Source organism: Acomys russatus, chromosome 32 (assembly GCF_903995435.1).
Source record: "Acomys russatus chromosome 32, mAcoRus1.1, whole genome shotgun sequence".
In the NCBI taxonomy this organism is placed as follows: domain Eukaryota; kingdom Metazoa; phylum Chordata; class Mammalia; order Rodentia; family Muridae; genus Acomys; species Acomys russatus.
Window position 1 is genome coordinate 1,520,289 of NC_067168.1, and position 16,597 is coordinate 1,536,885.

Genomic DNA, 16,597 nt, shown 5'->3' on the forward strand with positions numbered 1-16,597 from the left:
GTGCCCTCTTCTGGCCTTCAGGAAGAACACTGTAAACATAACAAATAAATCTGTTTTTTTTTTTTTTTTTTTTTAGGCAGTTTAATTCTGGCTCATAGGTCAAGCATAGCTCATCATGGTGTGGGATTGAAAGCAGCAGGGGCTTGAAGTAGTAGGTCACATCACATCTACAGCCAGGAAGCAGCAATGTTTGCTTCCCAGTGCTTAGCTTTTCCTCCACTTGTTTAGTTTTTGAGACAGGTTCTCAGTGTATGGCCCAGGCTGGCCTGAAACTTACTGTGTAGACCAGGCTGGCCCAGAATCCACAAAGATCTGCCTACCTTTGCCTATTGAATACTAGGATTAAAATTATAGGCTACTATGCCCAGTTTTTTTTTTTTAAACCGATTTAATGTGTATGAATGTTTGCCTGTATGTATGCACGCATATATGTGTGTGCACCATGTCTGTGCCAGGTATTTGAAGAGGCCAGAAGAGAACATTGGATGCCCTGGAATTGGAGTGATGGATGATTGTTAGCAAATGTGGGTATGGTGGAAACAGAACCCCAGTGTCTGTCTATCTGCAACAACAGCTCTTCCCCAATGATGGAGCTCCCCAGCCACCCCACCCCGACCCTGCCTTTTGACAAGGTCTCACAGTGACCCTTGCTATTGCTTTGTCTGGTCAATAACCTCCAGGGACCCATCCCTCTCCCACCTCCCAGTCCTGGATTAGACAGGTACCAACGCTCAGCGTTTATACGTGAGTGCTGAGGAACCTAATGCAGGCCCCATGCTTGTCTGCCGGGCAACCTCAGTATAACACACACACACACACATACACACACACACACACACCGCTCTGTATGTAACTTTGGCTGACCTCAAACACACAGATATCTGTCTGCCTCTGCCTCCACAGTGCTAGGATTAATGGCCACCAACTAGAGCCGGGCTATTCTTTTTGTTTGTTTGTTTGTTTGTTTGTTTGTTTTTGTTTTTCGAGACAAGGTTTCTCTGTGTAGCCTTGGCTGTCCTAGACATGCTTTGTAGACCAGGCTGGCCTCGAACTCACAGCAATCCGCCTGCCTCTGCCTCCTCTGAGTGCTGGGATTAAAGACGTGCGCCACCATGGCCGGCGTTATTCTTTTTCTAAGCTAGATTCCACTAATGTAATATTTTCCCTTGGCCGTTGCTTGAGCACTTGAGTGAGTTCTGTAAGTCCTGCCTATAGGAAGACGAGGGCCCCGCTTTGGTTAGTGACAGGTCTTCCTGTGCGTAAGGAGTAGCTGTCAGACAGACTTGTCTAAGATGGGATGTAGAAACAAACAGTGTTGTACCTGATGCGAGATTGGAGTCTCCACCTAGTTTCTTTTAGTGCAGTAACTATGAAACCCAAACAACAGCGAAGATTCCTAAAAGCTCATCAAAGAATGCCAGAGGTAGAGGACACCTCAGAGATGAAGTCCCACTCCGTTCTGAGGTTCACAAACCGAATCTCAAGAGTGTGTGTCTCAGTTGTCTCAAGCCAAAAGGAAGACCGTGGACCACCAGTCGAATCTAAGCCCTGTTAACAACCCAGTCGTCGCGTCTCCAAGGAAGGGGGCGTTGCAGAAACACGGGTTCGAACCACGGGCACGGGGAATGTGGGCTGTCCACATACCCACCCAGAACTATGTTGCTTTCTCTGACAAAGTTTCCCTGAAATCTGACTGCGAGGCAAAAAATAAAAACAAAAATAATTTTTAAAAATGCATGCCGGGCCTGGGATGGAGTTGGGAGCTACTATTTCCTGGGGGAGGCTGGGGCTGAGCGTGCAGAGGGGCGTGGGGCGGGGGCGGGGGGGTCCTGAGGCCCTGGAGGGCAGAGAGCAGCCCGGGGCGCAAAGGAGCTGGGCGCAGAATTGGAGGGTTTGGGGCCTTGGAGGGCGGCGAGGAGAGAGGAGCAGGACGTTGCGCCCTTGCGCCCTGCACCGGTTGCGCAGAGCCAGGGAGTCTTGGGCCTCGAAGGGCAGCGAGGAGCGCGGAGCCTGAGCTGCGGGGCGCGGGCTGGAGACGCAGAGCCCGAGGTGTTGGGCCCTGGAGGGCGCGGGGTGAGCGCAGGGCCTGGCGCGCACGGCCCCCGGGAGCGCAGCGCAGCCTCCCAGCGAGACCACGGCCCCGGAGCCCGGTGCGGGTGCGGGTGAGGGTGCGGAGCTCCGCGCGCCCTGGGTCCCCGCCCCCGTGCTGGGCTGTAGAGCACGAGAGGGGCGGGGAGGCCTCGGGGCCGCGCCACGTCCCTCGAGCGGCCGCTGCAGGCCGGGGGCTTTTGTGTCCGCGGAGGCCGCGTCTCCCCCGCGCGCGCGGGCGGAGCGCAGCGCAGCGCGGCCCAGGGCGCGCGTCTTCTGCGGGCCGGGCGCGGGCGCCGCCCCCAGGCCGCGGCCCTGAGCCCGGCGGAGCCCGGCTGAACCCCCGCGAGCTTGCGGAGCCCCGAGGCCTCGGCTGCCTCGCAAACTTTTCAAAGTCGGCCTGCGGCCCGGCCGGCCTGAGCTCCCAGCTCGGCCAGGAGGACTCCGGGGAGCAGGAGGAGGACCCGGAGGAGCAGGAGGAGGACCCATAGGAGGAGGAGGGGCCGCCGCATCAAAGACACCGGCTTCCCGCGGCCCCAGGGCGAGCCATGCGCGGCGGTCGGTAATGTCAGCGGAACAGGACAAGGAGCCCATCGCGCTGAAGAGAGTTCGAGGTAACGGAGCCGGGTTGGGAGGATCGGGGGAGCGCGGGCCCACCGGGAAGCCAGCGGGGCGGCCCGGGCCTAAGTGCGCGGCCCCAGGCGCCAGGGGTGCCCACTTTGTGTGCAGACGCGCGGCGCTCAGCATCCCTTCCTACCGGCTCCTCTCTCCTGCTTCCCACCACACAGCACAATAGACACCTCAGTGCGAAAAAGAGACACCCGCGAACAATACCCACCCCCCCAGAAAACTAAGTTGCACCGCCAGAGAGTTGAAGCGCTTTGAGGAAGCAGCTCACTTCAAAAGGCAATACACACACTATATTTTCTTTTAGTTTAGGGAGAGAAACTAGATACATTCAGAAGGCGTTTTCTTTATTAACCAATAAGATTAAGAATCAAATCTTACAAAATCAGCTTTCTATATCATTGGTTTTCTTCCTTGAAACCTAGCAAGGAATGCGAATGCCTTACGGACTCAGAAAAATCAGAGAAAAGAACGTACTGAACAAAAGGTACTGCATGTAAGTTTAAAACACACATACCACCACCACACACCATCTGGGAATGTGAGGATGCCCGCCAGCTCTTGTTTCCAGCTCCCGATGGGTTTCTAAGTCTGAGAGTCCCAAAGTTTGTTCATTGTGCAAATATTTTGTTGAGCATGTACTGTGTCCTAGGTACTGTTCTTGGCACAGGTTGAAACAGTGAATCAAGAATGCCGATGCTCTTCACGCAGGAGTGCACACACTCAGTAAACAATACACATGGTGAAGCACTGTGCAGAACATGGAAACAGGGAATGGGGGCAGAAAAAAACCCAATGGGGAGGCGAGGCTGGGAGTATATAGAAGGTGATCAAAGGCTCACCTGGGGTGAAAGGAAGATAGCATAGCTCGTCACACCCAGGGGAAGGGCACTACTCCAGGCAAAGGGAACCCAAGGTACAAAGACTTGGGTCTGGTTAGCAGTTCAAGCAGTGACAAGGGAGCTGTGGTAACTGGCAAGGTGAGCGGGCACAGCCAGGTACAAGGAGCTGAGGTCAGAGGAGAGTGCCTTTGAGAGTCATTAAGACTTGGCTTTAGGCAGCTGTGGTGGGCAGACCTTTAATTCCAACACTCCAGAGGCAGAGGCCTGTGGATGTCTGTGAATTTGAGGCTAGTGTGGTCTACGTAGTGAGTTACAGTCCAGCTAAGGCTTCATGCTGAGACCCTGTCCAAAAAAAAAAAAAAAAAAAAGAAGAAGAAGAGGAGGGAGGAAGGTATGCAGATAGACTTTGGGTTTTACTCTGATATAGGTACTGGACAGTTTTGCAGAAAAGCAGTGGTTGGGTCTGTAATGGGGTCTGTCTGGATGCTGCATAGAAAATAAGACTGAAGGGAAGGCTACTTCAACAATCTTTCTATCTGAAAACAAAGGTAAGGTATACATAAGTCAGTAAATGGTAAGATAGATTTCCTATAGGCATACAAGTTTAGTGTGACTCCAGGGTGAACATGGCTGAACTGCCTCATGACAGCGGGGCTGTGGGATCCAGAAGGTGGTCTCTCCAATGTCTAGGTAGACATCCCCTTTTCTAGAGCTTCGTGGATGGTTCAGTGGGAAAGCACTTGCCCAACAAGAGTGAAGACCTGAACCCAGGTTCCCAGCACCCAAGTAAATGCCAGGTGGGTGTGGCAGCTCCCCTGGCTGCCTCGGTGGTCTTTGGTTTAAAGTGAGAGACCCCACTGTAATGGGTAAGTTGGAAAGCAGTCTCCGCATGCAGAGAGAGAGAGAGAGAGAGAGAGAGAGAGAGAGAGAGAACGTTCTAGTCATGTAAGCAAAAGTTTTAACTTAGAGCAGAGCATCGCTTTTAAAGGATTCATGTCATAAAGCCTTTCACTTGGTGCATTTTTGTTGTGAGTTTGTTTGTTTGAGACAGGGTCTTACTATGTAGCCCTGGCTATCCTGTAACTGACTATGTAGAGCAGGCTAGCCTGGAACTCATAGAGATCCCCCTGCCTTTGCAGGGAACACTGGGATTCAAAGTGTGTGCTACAATATCAGGCCTGGTGAAATAGTATAGTCCTGTGTTGTTTGTAACTATGAGTTGCCAAAGCCTTTCAGGAACACACCTTTCTGAGATGCATGTTTCCCCCGAGATTTTTACAGTACAACTTCGCCTATTATTATAAATTGCTTAATGGAAAAGAAAGAGCTGTTGAGTTTATACCTTTGGTCTTATCTGTCTGTCCTAAGCAAATGTAATGCTAGTTATCGTGTGTAACATATAATAATAATATATATATATAATAAATAATCCTTTATTTTGTTGACGTTGCAGCCACATCAACAGTAAGGAGTTGGCTCAGTTTTCAGATTAATAATATTCTAAGAGTTAAAATCCTAAAATAGAAGAAAACGCTTCTTAAAACACAGTCAATATTTTTACTGCATAGGGAGTATTTTTATGATAATTCATTTCAAAATACATTAATTTAACAGATATTTTTAATTGGTTCATAATCCATAAAAGTTTTGTATTCTGCTGGGCAGTGGTGGCAGAGGCAGGTGGTTCTCTGACTTGGAGGCCAGCCTGGTCTACAGAGTAAGTCCAGGACAGCCAAGATAACACAGAGAAACCCTGTCTTGAAAAACTAAAAAAACCAAACCAACCAAACAAAAAACTCTGTTTTTTCAAGACAGGTTTCTCTGTGTAGCCTTGGCTGTCCTAGATTCACTTTGTAGACCAGGTTGACCTCAAACTCACAGTGATCCACCTGCCTCTGCCTCTGGAGTGTTGCTGGGATTACAAGTGTACACACCACTGCTTGGCTATTTGGTTTTTTTAAAACTGGCTCATGTTGTGTGGTACAACTGTTTCAAACTCCAGGCAGGGCCCTGCCTCAGCCTCCTGAGTGTGGGGACTACAGGCATACATGAGCACACCCAGCTGCTACCTGAGCTTTTCTGAGGTGTCATCTGGTTGAAATTAGCTGCCCTGGAACTTTTTTGTAATTTAAATAATTTTTGAGACTGTTGCACTGTGGCTTTAGTGGGGCATAAAATTTCCAGTTAAGCTTCTCAGAGTACCCGTCACTTGTTTTTTACAGGCAGACCTTTGTAATAGGTGTTTACTTCGTATGTATCATAAAGATTTCATTAAATTCCTGTTAGTGTGTGTGTGTGTGTGTGTGAGATACACATATTTCTATTAAAATGAATTGTTTTTTAAAGGAGATTTGTTTTATTTCAAATTATGTGTATATGTGAAGGGGGTGCCTGCACCCGTGGGAATATCAGTGAGCTTAAAAGTAGGAGGGCATAGCCGAGCACAGTCATGCACGCCTGTAGTCCCAGCACTTGGGAAGGCAGAGACAGACAGATTGCTGTGAGTTCAAGGCCAGCTTACTACTCTACGAAGTGAGTTTAGCACAGCAAAGGCTGCACAGAGAAACCCTGTCTCAAAAACCAAAAATAAAAATAAAAGGTAGGCCAGGCGTGGTAGTGCACGCTTTAATCTCAGCACTCAGGAGGCAGAGGCTGATGGATCGCTGTGAGTTGGAGGCCAGCCTGGTCCACAAAGTGAGTCCAGGACAGCCAGGGCTACACAGAGAGACCCTGTCTCGAAACAAAACAAAACAAACAAACCAAAGTAGGAGGGCACATGATACCTGGAGATAAAGTTGCAGTTGTGAGAGCCTGATATACATGATAGGACCAGACTCTTGGCCCCTGCAAGAGTGGCGTGTGCTCTAACCCACTGAGCCATCTCTCCGGAACCTTAAAGGATAGTTAAGAAAGTAATGTAGCCGGGCAATGGTGGCCCATGCCTTTAATCACAGCATTCAGGAGCAGGCGGACCTCTGAGTTTGAGGTGAGCAGTTCCAGGACGACCAGGACTATGCAGAGAGACCGTGTTTCAGAAAGAAAAGGGAGAGCAAAAGAAGGAAAGTAGTGTAGGGGCTGGAGGGGTGGCTTGATGGCTTCCAAGGGCCTGAAACCTCAGCTCCAGGGGATCCAGTGCCTCTTGCTTTCCAAGGGAACCTGTGTGCACGCATGCACACGCACACATACACACAAAATTTAAAATAAAAAGAAATCTTTAAAAAATGTAAGTAAGAGCCGGGCGTGGTGGCGCACGCCTTTAATCCCAGCACTCGGGAGGCAGAGGCAGGTGGATCGCTGTGAGTTCGAGGCCAGCCTGGTCTACAAAGTGAGTCCAGGATGGCCAAGGCTATACAGAGAAACCCTGTCTCAAAAAACCAAAAAAAAAAAAGTAAGTAAGATGGCTCAGCAGGTGAAGGCATTTGCTATGTAACCCTGATGACCACCTGAGTTGGGTTCATAGAATTCCCAAATAGGTAGAAGGAAGAAAACTGATTTTAAAAACTTGTCCAATCTACTCTACATAGTGAGTTCCAGGACAGCCAGGCCAATGCAAAGAGTTGTCTCAAAAAACAAAAAACAAGGGGGCTGGAGAGATGGCTCAGCGGTTAAGAGTACTGACTGGTCTTCCAAAGGACCTGGGTTCAATTCCCAGCACTCACATGGCAGTTCACAACTGTCTGTAACTCCAAGATCTGACACCCTCACACAGACATACATGCAGGCAAAGCACCAATGCACATACAATAAAAATAAATAAATTATTTAAAAAAACAGCAGGGGGTGGGGAGAGAAGTTCAAGGTCATCAATGGCTATGTGGTAAGGTAGAGGCCACCTGTAGTATGAGACCCTGTCTCTACAAAAACAAGAATATTAAAAAAAGAATTCCCATGGAGGCTTAATCTTGGGAGAGGGAACCCCAAAAGAACAGAGGAAGAGAAATAGGAATCAGAAATATAGACGGGGTTTGGAACATTCATGCTGTTATGGGAGTTAGCAGTAACGTAAGAAACAGTGTGGCGTCTAGGGAAATAATAGCAGAGAAGTGCTGTAATGTGCTAACAGAAGATGTGCATGCCCCACTCAGATGGACATGTGGACAGTTAGGATTGAGGTTGGAGAAATAGAGGCGGAAGAGCTAGTGGGAGAACAGGGGAGGGGAAGGTTCCCATGTTTAACGTTGGGCTGTTCATGGCTCAGCACGTCATCAGGAATAGGAGGTTGACTCTAAATCTGTTGATCCAGCCTCCCCTCGCCCCCCAGGGTATTCCAGGGTGTGCAGTAAATATGCCTGGCATGGCTTGTAACTGAAGCCAATAGTTTAAGCCAGAAATAGAGATCTGGAAGTCATAGGTAAACAGGTGAAAACTAATTAATGTCTTGGGAACACAGAGGCTTACCCAGGAGAACCAAGACCCTTGAGGTCACAAACTTTGAAAAACGCTAACATGTGGGAGACGGGTGGGAAAGACTGTGAAACAGAGTAAGCGAGCTGTCAGAGGAGGAGTGCTGAGTGGTCTGCCACATGCATAGAGAAAAGAGTGGATTTGTGAGGGACGCAAAAGATTTTGTTTGTTTGTTTGTGTTTGTTTCCGAGACATGGTTTCTCTGTGTAGCCTTGACTGGACTCCTCACTTTGTAGTCTAGGCTGGCCTCTTAATGCACAGAGATCCACCTGCCTCTGTGAGTGCTGGGCTTAAAGGCATGCACCACCACACTCAGCATTGATTTAAAAAAAAGATTTATTCATTATTATGTGCAAGTGTGCATACCTGCATGAATCTCTGTGCACCACGTGTGTGCAGGATGCCTTAGAGGCAAGAAGAAAGCTTTGCATCCCCTGGAACTGGGGTTAAAGAGGATTGTAAGTCACTACATGGGTGCTGAGGACTGAGCGTCTGTGAGGTCCTCAGGGTGCTCATTTGTTCCAGCAGCTGTCCTAGACTCGCTTTGTAGACCAGGCTGGCCTTGAACTCACAGTGATCCACCTGCCTCTGCCTCCTGAATGCTGGAATCAAAAGCGTGTGCCACCAAGCCCAGCTTTTAATATTTCTTAAATTGTCTCAAGTCCTAGAGCAGTGGTCTCAACCTGGGGGTCTTGACTCCTTTAGAAGGGCTACCTAAGACCATTGAGAAACAGATATTTGCATTACAATTTGTAACAATAGCAAAACTACAGTTACAGTAGCTAACATCAACAAAAATAATACATAGTTAAAGTAGCAATGAAAATAATTTTATGGCTGGGGGTCACCACACAACATGAGGATTTATATTAAAGGGTTACAGCACTAGGAAGGTTTAGAACCACTGTAAAGGGTCCTTTAAAAAAAAAAACTCTTAAGGCCGGGCGTGGTGGCGCACGCCTTTAATCCCAGCACTCGGGAGGCAGAGGCAGGCGGATCGCTGTGAGTTCGAAGCCAGCCTGGTCTACAAAGTGAGTCCAGGATGGCCAAGGTTACACAGAGAAACCCTGTCTCGAAAAACAAAAACAAAACAAAACAAAACAAAAAAACACTTGAGCTGGAATGTGGCTCAGTTAATGAAAGTGTTTGCTTAGCATGAAGGAAGCCCTGGACTCCACTCCCAGCACTGCATAATTTCAGAGTAGTGACACATGCCTATCATCCCAGCCCTGGGAAGGTAAAGGCGGGAGGATCAGACGTTCAAGGCCATCCTCATCCCAATGGTGAGTTAAAGGCCAACCTGGACTACACAAGACCCTGTCTCAAAAAGAAAGGAAACGAAAAAGAGAAGAAAAAGGAAGATGTCCATTAATGCAGAAAAGACTACTCTTCAGTTAGCTTTCTTGTAGTTCTCTGAAATGCTGTTGAGTTTCACATTTTAATACTGTTACTTAAAAAAAATATTGTGAGGCTGGAGAGATGGCTCAGGAATTAAGAGCACTGAGCACTGGTTGCTCGTCTAGAGGACCAAGTTGGATTCCCAACACCCACACGAGGGCTGCACACAGACATACATGTGAGCAAGAGATCTATACACAATTTTAAAAAAATCTTTTAAAGGGTCTTGATTTTGTAAAAACACCGCTGTACATTCAGAGCGTATACAGAGAAGGAACATAAACCCAGTGATATCAAGACAGACGCATGTGGCACGTTAACTTCATGCTTGTGTCTCGCTGTTGGGACTTAAGTTACTTCTCATCCCGTATCTGATCTGGAGACACAAACCAAATCAGTTTTAGCAGTCGTCCACAGATGGCAAATGGAGGTGACCACAATAGGATATTAAAATCATCATGGAGGTAGCAACAAAACAAAAGAGGCTGGGATGGCAAACGTGTATGCACTCCAGGCGTGGAGCCTGTGGAGCAAACACAGACTTCGGCACTCCCCGGGATGATAGTCCCGCCTTCACTTGGAGGAAAGAGTTGAACTTCTGAGGATCAAACCCCATGCAGGGCCCTTGGTGCAAGGCACGTGCTAGGCTCTGCTCTACTCCAACCCAAACCCTCCAAGACTGAAAAATATGCATTTACTGGGGGCTGGGGGTGGGGTTGCTGTAAGTGTTGGGGCTCTGAAGGGAAGGGCTTCGCTCAGGGAAGTGTTGCTGCCCTGAGGGGGGGGGGGCCCCGGGTTTCCCAGTGCAGGTGTTGCTGCTTTGAAGTGAAAGGTATTCTGGCAGTCGGGAGCCAAGTCAAACTTCACATGGAAGATTTATTGGGAAAGATACAAGAGGGTGGTTGCGCCTGCTCGGGTGAGAAGCAGCAGGGAACTGACTGGAGGCAGGTTTTCTTTCAGCGGACTTTTCCAAGAGATATCCAGGGTGGGGACTGTTGAGATTTCAAGTCTTGAACTTGGAGCAAGCCCAGGGTTGGTGGGATTTCAAGCCCAGGGATTGGTAGGATTTCAAACTCAGGGACTGGGGGTTTTCAAACCCAGTAGTGACCTCTGACTTTTCACCCTACATTGCCCCTTATTTTGCTTATTATTAATAAACAATCTGGAGTCAAGAAAGAGGGTAATGTTACCATTAGACTACTTCTTGATGACTGGGGGTACCAAGATCCTTGGGGCAAATTTGACCTTCACCATCAAAGTATAATCAGAGGCCACAGGCCTCTCGTCACATAGTTAGTGGCTGATAGCCAACTGATTAAAAGTCTGGTTAGAAATTGTCCAGTTGGGCTAGAGAGATGGCTTAGAGATTAAGAGCACTGACTGCTCTTCCAGAGGTCCTGAGTTCAATTCCCAGCAACCACATGGTGGCTCATAACCATCTACAATGTGATCTGATGCCCTCTTCTGCAGATAAAGTACTCACGTACAATACATAAATAAATTTTTTAAAAAACAAGGAAAGAAAGAGGCTAACCAGAAAAGCAAAGTGGGGACCGTGGAGACATAACTGCAGAAAACTTCCACATTCAGGATTTAGTGAAAAACAAAAAAAAAAAGAAGTTGGAGTCAGGCCGGGCGTGGTGGCGCACGCCTTTAATCCCAGCACTCGGGAGGCAGAGGTGCTTCTCTGGATGGATGCGAGTTCAAGGCCAGCCTGGTCTACAGAGTGAGTTCAGGGCAGCCAAAGTCACATGCAGAAACCCTGTCTTGAAAAAAACTAAACCCAAGTAAATAAATAAATATAGTTGGAGTCACTAGAACCTGGAGGATTGGAGGGACCACCCTGTAGAGTTGAACCCTCAGAAACTCTGAGATTAGATGCTGAATGGCTCATCTCATGTATTGAACATTTGGTTCCTAGCTGGGAGTGCTGGTTTAAGAGGTCAGGCCTAATGAGGCTGCCCCTTTGAGAGTCGTATGTGGTCCTCTATTTCTTTTTTTATTAATACTTATTTTATTTTATTATATTAATATTCTGACTGTATGTATGGCTGTGTGATGGTGTCTGATTCCCTGGAACAGGAATTACAGACAGCTGTGAGCTACCATGTGGGTGCTGGGAATAGAACCTGGGTCCTTTGGAAGAGCAGCCAGTGCTCTTAACCTCTGAACCATCTCTCCACCCTGGTCCCCTCTTGCTTAATTTCCCTCTACATCTTGTTTACCTTGAGGTGTTACATTTCTTTCACCCCACTGCTGTGGTGACTGAGTGCATGGGCCAAACAGCTAGGATTGAACCTCTGAAACCGTGAGCTGAGCCGTAGCCTCACCTCTCTCATTAAAGCAAGCACTTTCTTACAACAAGAAGATAACACTGCAGAATAAATATAATAGATACTGGTTGTTGCTGAAATGGCTCAGTGGGTTAAGGTATAGGCCTTAACATAACAACCTGAGTTGGCAAGGCGGTGGTGGCGCACACCTTTAATCCCAGCACTTGGGAGGCAGAGACTGGCAGATCACTGTGAGTTTGAGGGCAGCGTGGTCTACAAAGCAAGTCCAACACAGTCAAGGATACACAGAGAAACCCTGTCTTGAAAAACAAACAAACAAACAAACAAACAAAAAAAAAAAACCAAACCAACCAAACAAACAAACAAAAAACGCCAACCTGAGTTTGATCCCAGTTCCACAGTGGAAAGAGCCAACTCACTCAAGTTGTCGTTTGACCTTTACACACAGCTGGTGGCACACACACACGAAATAGTAATCAGAACAAAAACAGTAAATAAAATAGATCTTGTCAGCAGCCTCAGTGAGGGTTCCTTTAATTGGTTAAGGTGCTCAACTTAGGCTAAACTGGGATCAGTGGCTTTGATGCTGAAAAAAGAATTTCAGGGTTAATCGGCATGACGTATAGTTAGAGGTTTTATTAAAGATATCTTCAAGTAAACTTGAAGTGAGAAAGATAGGAGAAATGAGGGGCTTTGAAAAAAATCAGTGATATGCCCAAGGGTAGGAGTGGGCTCCTCAAGAGAGAGAGCTGTTAATTGTCTTTGTTTTAGTTACGTGAACCAGTTTAATGGCTCCCCTTATGTCTCAAAAGGTTGGCTAGAAACATTTTTTGTTCAATTCTTTTCCTTTGTCTTTTGTTAAGTGAAATTATAGGATGCTCCAGAGATGCCTTGGGTGAAATGGTACTCTGATGAGGGCAGACCAGGGCTTAAGTCCTGGAGAGCTGCAGCCTTGCAGCTGGGGAGGAAGGGGAAGGCAACCTTCAGCACTGTGGTGCTAGGTTCCTGGGGGAGGCTCTCCTTCCGGCTTCCTGCCCCTGCGTCTTCCTACCCTGACTAAGTAATATTACTATGAGATATTTGAGACGGTTTGACGTTCACGTGGGAATGCTATCAGGATTTTTTGTTTTGTTTTGTTTTGTTTTGTAGGTGGTGACAGTGGACTGGATGGGTTAGGAGGGCCAAATATACAACTTGGAAGCCCAGATAAGAAGAAACGCAAGGCCAGCACACAGGTAAAGTGACATTTTTTTTTTTCCTTTTAAAATTATTTTTCTTTTTAAGATCTGGGTTTTGTTGTTATTGCTTGTTTGTTGTTTGTTAGTGTGTCTCTATGCGGATGAGTGCAGGTATCCGGGGAGGCCAGAAGAGGGTTTCTCATATATCAGAGCTGAAGTTACAGGCAGTTACGAGCCACCTGCAGTATGTGCTGGGAACTTAGCTCAGGTCCTCTGGAAGAGCAGTAAGTGCTCTTAACTGCCGAGCTCTGTCTCCAGTCCTGATGTTTTCCTTAGTAAGGAAAGGCAGAGGCAGGTGTATCACTGTGAGTTCAAGGCCAACCTGGTCTACAAAGTGAGTCCAGGACAGCCAAGGCTACAGAAAGAAACCTTGTCTCAAATAAATAAATAAATAAATAAATAAATAAATAAATAAAATCAAAATAAATAAAAGGCAGAGGGTGTTATTGGCAGCTTTGCATTGTAAGAAAAACTTATATATATATATATGTATATATATATATATACACACACATACATATATATATAAATAAATAATTTTAAATTATGTATATGTCTGTGTAACTATTGTGGGTATGTGCACCTGAGTGCCAGTGCTGGTAAAGGCCTGAGGGCGTGTTAGATCCCTTGGAGCTGGAATTAAAGATGGTTGTGATGCATGCTTTGGGGGCCAAACTTAGGTGCTCTGAGTGAGCAGCAGTAAGTGCTCTTAACCACTGAGCCATCTCTCCAGCTCCATAGATGGTTTTTTATCAAGTATAATTAAATATAAACATTGGGAAGAGCAATTGAAGACACTAAATTTGCATCAAGACTGTTTTCCCTTTGTGTTCTCTTTGCAGGGGCCTTCCTTTCCTCCGTTGTCTGAGTATGCGCCACCACCAAATCCAAACGCCGACCATCTAGTGGCTGCCAATCCCTTTGATGACAACTACAACACTGTTTCCTATAAACCACTGCCTACATCCAATCCGTATCTCAGCCCTGGTTATCCTGGCTTTGGAGGCTACAGCACATTCAGAATGCCGCCCCACGTCCCTCCAAGAATGTCTTCCCCCTACTGTGGTCCTTACTCACTCAGGAATCAACCACATCCGTTCCCTCAGAATCCGTTGGGCATGGGCTTTAACCGGCCTCATGCTTTTAACTTTGGGCCACACGATAACTCAAGTTTTGGAAACCCACCTTACAATAATGTGCTGACTCAGGACATTAGCATGCCCGGTCAGCATTTTAGACAAGGCTCTGCTGAAAACTTCAGTCAGATTCCCCCACAGAATGCTGGCCAAGTGTCTAACCCTGACCTGGCATCTAATTTTGTCCCTGGAAATAATTCAAATTTTACCTCTCCGTTAGAATCTAATCATTCTTTTATCCCACCCCCAAACACATTTGGTCAAGCAAAAGCGCCACTTCCCAAGCAAGACTTTACTCAAGGGACAGCCAAAGCCACGAATCAGAATTCCGCCACTCACCCACCTCACTTAAATATGGAGGACCCAGCCAATCAGAGTAACGTCGAGCTAAAAAATGCCAACAGAAACAACGCCGTCCAAGAGAACAGCCGTTCGGGTAGTGCAGAGGCCACCAACAACCACGCCAACGGGACCCAGACCAAGCCCCGTCAGCCCAGGGCCGGGGCCGACCTGTGCACCACCGACAAGAGCCGCAAGTTCTCCCTGCACCCAGGCCGGCATGGCCACTCGTCTTCCGACCCCGTGTACCCGTGTGGGATTTGTACAAACGAGGTGAATGACGACCAGGATGCCATCCTGTGCGAGGCCTCTTGTCAGAAATGGTTTCATCGCATCTGCACCGGAATGACCGAGACAGCCTATGGGCTCCTGACAGCCGAGGCGTCTGCAGTGTGGGGCTGTGACACGTGCATGGCGGACAAGGATGTCCAGCTGATGCGCACTAGAGAGGCCTTTGGCCCCCCTGCCGTGGGCGGTGATACCTGAGCGCAGCTCTCAACCAACGTGGGTTCGTTTTTCTGTGTAGAGCAGAGATTTGGCAACATAGGATTTTAATGTTCAACGTTATTTTTTTAAATGCACACAGAAAAATACTAGTTCTTACTAACATTTGCTTCGTTTAATTGTTTTTATTTGTTGTCTTAAATGAGGTTAATGTGGGGGGGGATGCTGTAGAGACATTTATAAATAAATGTTCACTGTTAATTTATCATAAACATAAAAGCCTCTTGAAGCTTCAAAATAATATATGACAAAGGTAGGCAAGTTGTAACTTTTTAAAATTAGTCGTTGAAAACTGTATACTAATGCTAAACTTTGACCATGTGATAGTCCACATTTAGACGAGAGTAGATCAATTTAACATGTTCTCTGAATACAGTCGGTGTAGGGATTACATGGGGGATGTATATGTTTTTAATGGATTTAAATGGTTTTTGTTGTTGTTGTTGTTGTTGTTAGAATTTGATACCTGATCCCTCCTCTGCTAGGGTCTTTGAAATCTGTGAATTTCATTGCTCTAATCAGTCTTTTTGGGATATCTCCGTAGGTCCAAGACAGACATGGATCATAGCATATAGTCTAGTCCCAGTACTAATTGCTAGTTACCTGGTAGGTTGTGCCCCACGAACCTGCTAATACGTGCTTGCTGGTTTCGGTAGAGCTGGTCTAACATTTGTTCTCACGTGTGCCCTTTAGAATTACGCTGCCGCTATGCTCTCAACTGGTCAGTTATTCAGGTTTCTGTTAGTGTTCTCCATATGGTAATGCAATGTCCTCACAGTTGTGAACCGTTTCTCCTACGCGCTTCTAAGCTGGGGCAGACTGAGATGAGAGAGCAGCAGTGTGGCCTACAGGGACTAAGCAGTGCCGGCTGGAGGGATGTTCTGGAGATCTGAGTTCGTAAAATGAACCTCAGGGAAGTTCAAAACCCAGGCCACAGCTCCCTGGAGCGGTGCTTCAGCCTTCAGGCTTAGTCGTTTCTGCTGTGCAGGACAGCGTGGGGATGCTCCCGAGAGACCTTAGCACCGGATGGACAACCTGTGACCACAGTAAACAACTCATCTGTATGACAGTAGGTACTGATAGCCAGCTCTAACCGTGCTCTGCCACTTACTATCAGTGCGACCATAGAAAGTTCTGGACGGGGGACTGGTGGCCTGGCTCTGCATGCCAGAGCTCTTGCTGCTCTTGCAGAGGGGGGACCTGGGTTCAGTTTCCAGAACCCACACTGGGCAGCTCACAACTGCCTGTATCGTCAGGCCCAGGGGATCTGGTGTCCTCCCTTGGCCTTAGGCACTGGACATACCATGTGTACATACAAATGTGTCCGTGCATGCACAGATACACATAAAATACAAACATCTTAAAACACAATAATTAAGAGCAATTGAAAATTTAAACCCTCTAAACACTGTGATAATCTCAGAGGAGATCATTGCGACAGTGAGCTTGAAGGGAGGGGGACAGTGGTTATCCAGAAACCTAAGGTGTGGGAAGATGTTTGACTTGAGGGCAGCAGTTAGGAGAACCAGCAGGTTTTCTGAAGGACCGGAATGTGATTGGCAGCACCCATGTGGCAGCTCACAACCATCTGTGTCTCCAGTTCCAGAAGATCCCATATCATCTGACCTCCACGTATTGCACACAGGCATACATGCAGGCAAAACACCCACACACTTAAAAGTAAATAAAGAAATATTCTGTCTTTAATGTTTTTTTGGCAGGGGGTG

The 16,597-nt window shown here is 47.3% G+C and overlaps 1 protein-coding gene across 1 annotated transcript; it reads left to right on the forward strand.

Moving 5' to 3' along the window:
* The first annotated feature begins 2,394 nt into the window (after window positions 1-2,394).
* Pygo1 (pygopus family PHD finger 1) lies at window positions 2,395-14,970 on the forward strand. Its single transcript, XM_051140443.1, has 3 exons — window positions 2,395-2,702; window positions 12,803-12,888; window positions 13,734-14,970. Exons 1-3 carry the CDS (start codon window positions 2,654-2,656, stop codon window positions 14,850-14,852), a joined length of 1,254 nt encoding a protein of 417 aa, XP_050996400.1. The 5' UTR covers window positions 2,395-2,653; the 3' UTR covers window positions 14,853-14,970.
* Window positions 14,971-16,597: the final 1,627 nt, after the last annotated feature.

Excerpts from the sequence above, each read along its gene's own strand:
- Pygo1 (XM_051140443.1), top strand. The coding sequence starts at position 2,654 with ATGTCAGCGGAACAGGACAAGGAGCCCATCGCGCTGAAGAGAGTTCGA. Across the intron at positions 2,703-12,802 it reads CGCGCTGAAGAGAGTTCGAG|GTGGTGACAGTGGACTGGAT; the intron begins GTAACGGAGCCG and ends TTTGTTTTGTAG. Across the intron at positions 12,889-13,733 it reads AACGCAAGGCCAGCACACAG|GGGCCTTCCTTTCCTCCGTT; the intron begins GTAAAGTGACAT and ends TTCTCTTTGCAG.